The following is an 8,243-nucleotide window of genomic DNA, read 5'->3' as shown; positions in this document are numbered from 1 at the left end:
TATAACTACTAATGTAATACCAATCCTGATCACAGACAAGTGACAAAAAGGAGGAGGAGGAGGAGGAGGAGGAGGAGGAGGAGGAAGAAGAATAGGAAGAAGAAGAAGAAGAAGAAGAAGAAGAAGAAGAAGAAGAAGAAGAAGAAGAAGAAGAAGAAGAAGAAGAAGAAGAAAGAAAATGTCTCCTAGACTACAGGCCAGTCTGATGGAGGAAATGCCTCAATTGAGGTTCCCTCTTCCCAGGTGTGTCAAGTTGACAGTGGAAGCTCTCCAGCCCTATGCAATAGCCATGCCATGTCCAGGAGACACCTTTTCACAGCACTTCTCCTCTCCATTCTCCAGCTCTTACATTCTTTCTGCTTCCTCTTCTGCCATGTTCCCTGGGCCTTAGTGGGAGTGAGATGGGATTGACATAGATGTCCTATTTAGGGCTGAGTGCTTTGACCAGTTTTGCATCGTTCTGTTGACTGCTGTGCATTGCAAAAAGAAGCTTCTCTGATTAAGGTTGAGAGCAGCCCAGGTCTATGGGATAAACATAAGTATTTAGAAGGTGCTTTGAGACCATATGACCATTTAGCAAAATAACAATAGCAAGTTCTACCCTAGACCCTATGACCTCCCCACCCATGGGCTTTTGATCAGGATTACAGTACTGGCATGAAATTCCATTCTGTGGAACAGTTCTCAAATCCAATCAGAAATTGGTTAGTTGCCCCATAACAGTCATGCCACTATTGCACCAGTGAGCACATCTTGTCTGGTATGTTGGTATTGCAGGGAGCAGGGCCCACTGCTGGGTAAGACCATTGATGTCTTTTCTCCCCCTACATAGCACTTTCCAGAACTATGAAAGCTAGCCAGCAGGAGACAGTTTCCTGGCCAGTTAGAAATTTATGTCCTGTGTCCAAAGAATGTGGTGTTTTCATCAATAGAGTCTTCCCATGTAGTTATGGTGGGTAATCAAGGGCACTGGCAATAGCCTGGGTTGTTTTGGAGACCTCTGTGACCTCCCTGACCAGTAACTCATAGCTCAAAAGAAGAAATGGAAATGACTAGGAAACACTTTAAAAAGTGGCCAACATCAGGGAAATGCAAATTAAAAATACTTTAAGATCCTGTCTCATTCCAACCAGAATGGCCAAGATCAGGAATACAAATGACAGCAAATGCTGATGTGGATGTGGGGAAAGGAGAACTCCTCTACCCTGTTGGTGGCAGTGTAAACTAGTGCCCCCACTTTGAAAGTCAGCCTGGAGGTTTCTCATAAATCTAGAAAAGGAGCTACCACATGACCCAGCTATACCACTCCTGAGTGTATACCCAGTGGACTTTATATCCTACTACAGAGACACTTGTACATTTGTGTTCATTGCAACATTTTCACAATAGCTAGGAAATGGAATCAGCTTAGATGTCCACTAACAGATGAATGGATAAGGAAAATGGAGCACATATACACAATGGAATATTACTCAGCTGTGAAGAAAAATGAAATCATGAAATTTGCAGGTAAATGGATGGAACTGGGGAAAAAAATTATACCAAGTGAGGTAACTTGAGCCCAGAAAGACAAATGCCACATGTCCTCTCTCATATGCAGATCCTAGCTTCAAATCTTTTGCTTTGTGTGTTTAACTTGGTGCTCAAGTGGAAACTAGCAATTGAGAAAGGTTACTTTCTGTAGGGGGCATGTTAAGGGAGGAGAAGGGAGAATAAGTTATAGGTAAAAGGTGGAATACTGGGGACCAGAAAGGCTTAAGCAGGGAGGGTTGTGGGAAGATGGGAGAAACCAGTGGATAGAGGGGAGGGCTAACCCCAAGGAAGGGCACACGAGAACTCATATGGAGGCCCACTGTCTCACAACCCAATTGAAAAAATAATTGGAGGAATGTCAGAATATAGATGAAAAGAAAGAAGAAGCAGAGATACTGGGGGTTAAAGGATTTATCAGGGTCGGGGATGGGAGTAGGACAGGAAGGGGTAGGAGGGAGTAGGACAGGAAGGGGTAGGAGGTGGGTTAGCAAAAACTAAGGATGTATGAAAAAACCTTATGGAAACCTAGGTATCAGTAAACTAATTTTAAAATACAACTTAAAAAAGGAGTTAGAGCCGGTTGTGGTGGTGCACGCCTTTAATCCTAGCACTAGGGAGGCAGAGGCAGGCAGATCTCTGTTGAATTCAAGGCCAGCTTGGTCTGCAAAGCGAGTTCCAGGCCAGCTGGGGCTACAGAGAGACCCTGTCTCAAAAAGACCAAAAAAAAAAAAAAAAAGGAGTTAGAAAGTAATTACCCTGTGTGGGTGGACAGTGTCCTTCCCAAAATACATAGGTTATTAAATGAAAATTGCAGTGCAAGACAGAGTGGAAGAATTTTGAATGACTTGTCTTGTCAGAAGTGAATATTGGGGACCTGGAGAGTGAGATGGCTCAGTGAGCAAACTGCTTGCTGTGGAAAGTGTGAGGACCTGGATTCAGATCTTCAGTACCTACGTAGTCAGGTGGTGTCCTATAATCTCAGGCAGAGCTCCCTAACCAGCCAACCTAACTAATCAGTGGGTTCTAGGTTCAGTGAGAAACGCTATCTCAAAAAAATGTGGAGAGAGATACTTGATGTCAACCTCTGGCCTCCTTGGGTGAATGCACAGGTATATGCACTCACACATATGCATACAGCACACACCACATACACACATGAAGTGAATGTTTTAGTTTGAATAGGAGAGTGACATACCTTTTCCAGGCCTCACATTCTTCAGGGCACTATGCCCTTTGCTTGTCCCTTAGGCCATTGTGCTTGTAAACAGTCCAGTCCTGTGAGGGAGGAGTCACTCAGTGTTTATCATCTGGAAAACCTGTGCACAGATAGACCTAAGCAGAGAGTTTTATGCAATTGTCACTGAATGGCTCATTGTTTCTATGAGGGGACAAGTCATAGGATTTAAAAGGGCTTTAGCAAATAGGAAAATTGCACCGATAGTGGAAGGCTTACTATTAAAATGCTAAAACCTCTCCAGGTGGATTTGTTATTGTAGTGCTGGCTTTACTTGTTGCTGTGCTTTCCTTCCGAGGTCCCTTGGCAGTTAGAACTCTAGGTCATGTGTGACAGAAAACCCAGACTGGACCAACTCTGATGAAAGAATGGTTTTATAGAGTTGAGGCTTCCTAGCAGATTTAGGACTTGGTCTGTCTCCCTCTGTTCTCTCATCCTCTCCCTCGCAGTCTTCCTTCTGTCAAGTGGCAAGATGTCTTATACCATCTGAGTCTTAAGGCCTAGTGGGCAGGGCACCTTAACTTCCCTCATTCTAGAATTACTAACAAGGAGTGGTTGGCTCTGATTGGCCAACCCCTATCCCTTGCTGTTGGCAAGCTGTTTGCTATGCACTGATTGGCTCAGGCTTAATCCTGTGTATACTCTTGGAGCTAGAGGTGTGGTCAGGCATGGAGGATACAGATGCCAGAAGGAGAGTGACAGTGGATGCTGGCCAGCTACAAAGCAGTCAGATCCTAGAGGAGACACACTTTAGCATTTGTTAGAGGTGTGAGCTATGTTTAGTGACATGTTCTAGAAGGTGAAAGGGGCACAAGAGGTTATGGGTATTGAAGACAAGGAGTGATGAAGTCTAGGTGAAGAGTGGGGCTCTCTGGTAGGAGTGCAAGGCAGCAAGGGAAACTGGTGCTTTGTTTTCTGGCCAGTGCACAGTGGTTCTAGGTGATCTGGGGACATCAGTGCCAGGGTGGCCTTTGGCTCTCTGAGACAGATAGGTGCTCATGGACCTCTGAGACTTCCCCAAGTTGATCCATAGTCTGTGTTCTCAAGTCCCTCACACTTACCTCTCTTTGTGGCATGTTTTAAACTGTGCATCCCATGTGCAGAGGAGGTGGGAGGTGCAAATCTGGAACCTTTGGTCACTGAACCAACCTTCAAACCCAGCCCTACCACTGATTAGCTGTATGGCTACGGGCAAATCGAGCCACAGTTTCCTTACCTGGAAGACAGAACTACCAGTGACATTGTCATGTAGATTTAGAAGTTGTGCCATGGGGACTGGGGAGATGAGCCGACTGAGTTGGTCAAGTGCCTGCCATACCAGCATAGTACGAGTTAGATCCTCAACATCCATGTAAACCTCTGGCTGTAGTGGTGTATGTTAGGGGTGGAGACAGGTAATCCCTGGAGCTCATTGGCCAGCCAGGCTAGCCAATCAGTGAGCTCCAGGTTCAGTGAGAGACCTTGTTTCAAAAAATAAAGTGGGGAACAATAGGGGAAGACACCCATAAGCACATGCATACATGCACCCTCTTATCCACACTATACGTACATATACCGGTAACATATACACACAAATGGAAACAAAACAAGTTGTATATTTTTGTAAATATGTGAGCATACTTGTAAATCACTTAGGGATTACCTAAGAAGAGCTTAACTTCTCAGACTACTGTTAAGGTAAAAGATGTATTGTTAGTCTGTTTTCTGGTGCTTAGTAACACAGTATCACAAATTGGGCGAATTATAGAGAGGTTTCTTTTGGCTCATGGCTCTAGCCCTTGTTTGGGCTATGTCTGGTGATGGGCTTCTTATTGTAGAGTCCTGCAGTGGAACAGGACCTCCATGGCCAGAGACTCTCTCCCTCATCTCATGAAGCTGCCTGCATCCTATCACTGGACTCATCTGAAGACCTTATCTAATTCTAGTCACCTCCCAAGGGCCTCAGCTCTGAACACCGCAGTCAAATCAAGCATCCACTATGTCAGCACCTCCTCATGGGAAGTGAATTCCCACACGAGCTTTAGAGAAGACATACATGCCAGTGTTGATATTTAGAAGGTTCCAGGCTTGGTGAGGAGAGTTAGGCTCTGCCGCTGTTCCTCATTTTCTTATGTTCTCTCTTCCTGCTGCAGGAGGGCCTGGTTCTCTGTGTGCAGGGCAGGTAGGCTCTGGGATCCAAATGTTTGTGAGAAATGCCAATCCATTCTGACCATAGATTTACCTGCTTCTGGCTAGTACATATCTGGTAAAGAGTCCTCTATGAGTGTACGAAGTGTGAGACCCCCCACTCCCTGCCCACACCATCCATACCCTTCACAGTGTCCCTCCTGCTTATTGGTAGACACCCTTGTCAACGCATGTTGTGAGCTCTGCCCACAACGTGTGTCTCAGCTTCTCAGCGGGTCTCAGTTTTCCCTTATTAACATGCCCAGCAGTGAAACAGCAGGGCTTGCACTTCCCTGGTAAAGGTGCTGTGTCTCAGAGGTTGATTATTTGAAATGCAGTTTCTCTAGCTCGTTGTGTCAAAACTGGCATTTGAAGTATGCATGAGGATCCTTGCTAATGGCCATTTATATTAGTGAGGACTCTCCACAGAAATAGCGCTCTTTCTGTCTTTCTCTCCCTCCCTCCCCTCCTCGCACGCACGTGTGTGTGTGTGTGTGTGTGTGTGTGTGTGTGTGTGTGTTTGTGTGAATGGGAGGGAGACGAGAGCCACATACTTATAGGATGTTGCATTCAAGTTCCAGTCTAAATGCAGCAGACTTGAGATCCAGAAGGACACAGTATTTCAGTATGAGTCCAAAGTCAGTCTGTTTGGCTGGGTGTGGTGGTGCACGCTGATGAGGTAGAAGCAGGAGAATTGTGAGTTTTGAGGGTAATCTGGACTACATAGCAAGTCTGTCTTAAAAACCCAAAACGGGCTGGAGAGATGGCTCAGTGGGGAAGAACACTGCTCTTGTAGAGGACGTGGGTTTGGTTCCCAGCACCCACATCACAGTTAACACCTGCAACTCCAGTTCTAGGGGATCTTGTGCCCTCTTTTTGGCCTCTGTGGGCATTGCACAACACAGGTGCACTTACATACATGCAGGCAAAACACTCATACATTAAAAAAAAAGACCCAAACAAAATGAAACAAAAAACCAACCAAAACAAAACCCCAAAATGATGACTAGTGGGCAGGGAAACTTTCCTGACTCCTCCAGGGAGTGTTCTACTCAGGCCTTCATCTGATTGGATGAGGCCCACTCACACTGGGGAAGACTCTTGGCTTTAATCAATAGTGTACATCTTCAGCTCCCATTCACAAACACCCAGAAAAATGTGACCACATGTCTGGGCACCCATGGCCCCATCTGCTTCCCACATGATGTTCTCTATTATCGCTGTCACTTTGGGGCTCATGATTATTTTCTGAGTTTATGCAGGTGGAAAGGCTGGTATTAAAGCATCACAGACAATGGAAGTCTTGAGGCCAGTGTTTTCCTGGATCTTCCATGGGTAAATGTGCAAGGCCTTTATTTTTGCAGACTTATTTTGTCATCATAAACAATTAGGAGGAAGGAAAGCAAGCTTACAAGTACTGGCGAGACAGGGATAAAGTCAGAGCCCCTGAAACGCCCTCCCATGGTCAGCACTTAATTTTTCTCCAGGGCCAATAACTAGCTGAGATGCCACATTCATGTGCACAGTGAGGTTTGCAAATCAAGAGTTTGCCCATTGTAGAATTTGTGATACTCAAGAAATACAGAGCTGTGATTCCTCAGCCTGAAGCTCTCTGAGCCCTCAAGTTTGTGAACATTCCCTTTTTGAAACATTCCAGATGTTTCTTCAACCTAGCACGTCTCAGTGAACACAGCAGGAAGCTCTGGCCACTTCGCAAAGCCAAGTGCACCCTCCAGATAGCTGTGAATCAACCAGGAGGAGATGTAGGGCTGGCTGCCTGAAAAAGGTGTGTGTGGATCATGTTTACAGGTTAGACCTTCATCCTGGGGGTTGGGGATGGGTGGTTTCTCTTGTTAGTCTTGGATGGCATGTGGCATTTGGAACTATTTCTGAGCTTAAGTTGCCCCACCCATCCAGTATTGGAGATGGAGTTGGTAGGGGATTATGAATCACTTGGGACAGAATGCAGAGATTTTATTCCTGTTGGGTAAGGAAGGTGGAGAGAAAAGAATGTGTTGATGGTGAGAATGTGGGGTCAACAGTGTTGGTAAGGTTAGCATTTTTACTTCTGAACAAAGCCTGCTTCTAGGGTCACTGGTTAGGTTGAAAGAGGACACAATCTTCTCTAAGGGTGTTTGGCTAGGAATTAAGCAGTGTTAAGTGCTATTAAAACTACTTATGTCTTTATTATAAGTACCCTTTAATGTTTACTTTTTCTTCACAGAAGCTAAGTTGCTGAGGGACCAGCCTGATTTGACTCTTAAGAGTGACATCTTTCATAACCTTCCCTTATGGCTGGCTGCTCTGAGTGAGGAGCTGTCAATAGAGAAGGCTCCTCTTTTCTTTGCCCCCAATATTTTGAGGTAGGGTTTTATATATTCCAGTATCCCAGGCTAGCCTCCAAGTCATTGTGTAGCCAAGGCTGGCCTTCAACTCTTGATCCTTCCATCTTGGCCTACCGAGTTCTGGGATTGCAAGGCTTGTACCACCATGCTGGGCTTTAGCTGCCTCTCTGTAGGCTGTCATCATGGTATCCCAGCTACTGTGAATATGTCACAAGTGCCTTGAGGAAATTACACCTAGCTGCAAGGGATGCTGCTGCTGAAGCCACAGACCTCCAGTGCAGGAGGCCTCCCTCTAGTTGAGACCCTTCCAGGAAACTTGCATTGTGTTTGGAAGACCCCACTCCAGGAAAAGCAAGAGTGAGCTCTAGATGACGCTGCCCACCTGGCAGTTGTTCTCGCTTGGGATAGGAGGGGAAGTGCCTTTCTATCGATTCATCAAAAAACCTGCAGTTTCTGCAGTGTAAGACTTCTGGTTAGTTCATGAGACCTGTGATTAATACATATGTAAAGACTGCTATTGGTGGATATGGAAGGTGTTAACTGATGGAATTACAGTGTTGTACAAGTATGACATGTCCCTCTTCTGGCTATATAAGCAGGCTGTTTCTCACCATTTGGGGGACTGGCCTGGGAGTTTGTTTTCTGTGTTCCTCCCACTCCATTGCAACAATCCCCAATAAAGGCTTCTCTCAAATGGTCTTTTATTGCTTGCTTGTTATATTTATCATGGCTGGCATGGGCTGAACTGATTGCAAACACCCACTCAGCAGCAGCATGAAAGCAGCTGCATAGTTCCAGAGAGTGGATGGGAGCAGACACTGTAGAGAGCTGATGCCACTGAAGCTGAGAGGCTGTGAAGAGATGAAGGCAGGTTTTCTAGACTGCCATCAAGGGCTAAAGACCGAGGGTCCTGACACCTGATGCTCAGGAGCTATAACTCCAGTTGCAGGGTACCAGGCTGCCAT

General features: G+C 45.7%; 1 protein-coding gene across 1 annotated transcript in view; it reads left to right on the top strand.

Annotated features, from left to right (window-relative positions):
- Fam174b (family with sequence similarity 174 member B) overlaps positions 1 to 6,714 on the top strand; it is a 26,229-nt gene extending 19,515 nt beyond the window's left edge. Inside the window, exon 2 of the mRNA XM_008852350.2 lies at positions 6,591 to 6,714. Coding sequence (XP_008850572.2) covers positions 6,591 to 6,714 — 124 coding nt within the window. The remainder of the gene's footprint in view (positions 1 to 6,590) is intronic.
- Positions 6,715 to 8,243: the final 1,529 nt, after the last annotated feature.

Source organism: Nannospalax galili, unplaced genomic scaffold (assembly GCF_000622305.1).
Source record: "Nannospalax galili isolate Female #2095 unplaced genomic scaffold, S.galili_v1.0 scaffold63, whole genome shotgun sequence".
In the NCBI taxonomy this organism is placed as follows: domain Eukaryota; kingdom Metazoa; phylum Chordata; class Mammalia; order Rodentia; family Spalacidae; genus Nannospalax; species Nannospalax galili.
The sequence above is the reverse complement of the archived record's forward strand: the minus strand, read 5'-3'. Positions and strand labels throughout refer to the sequence as shown.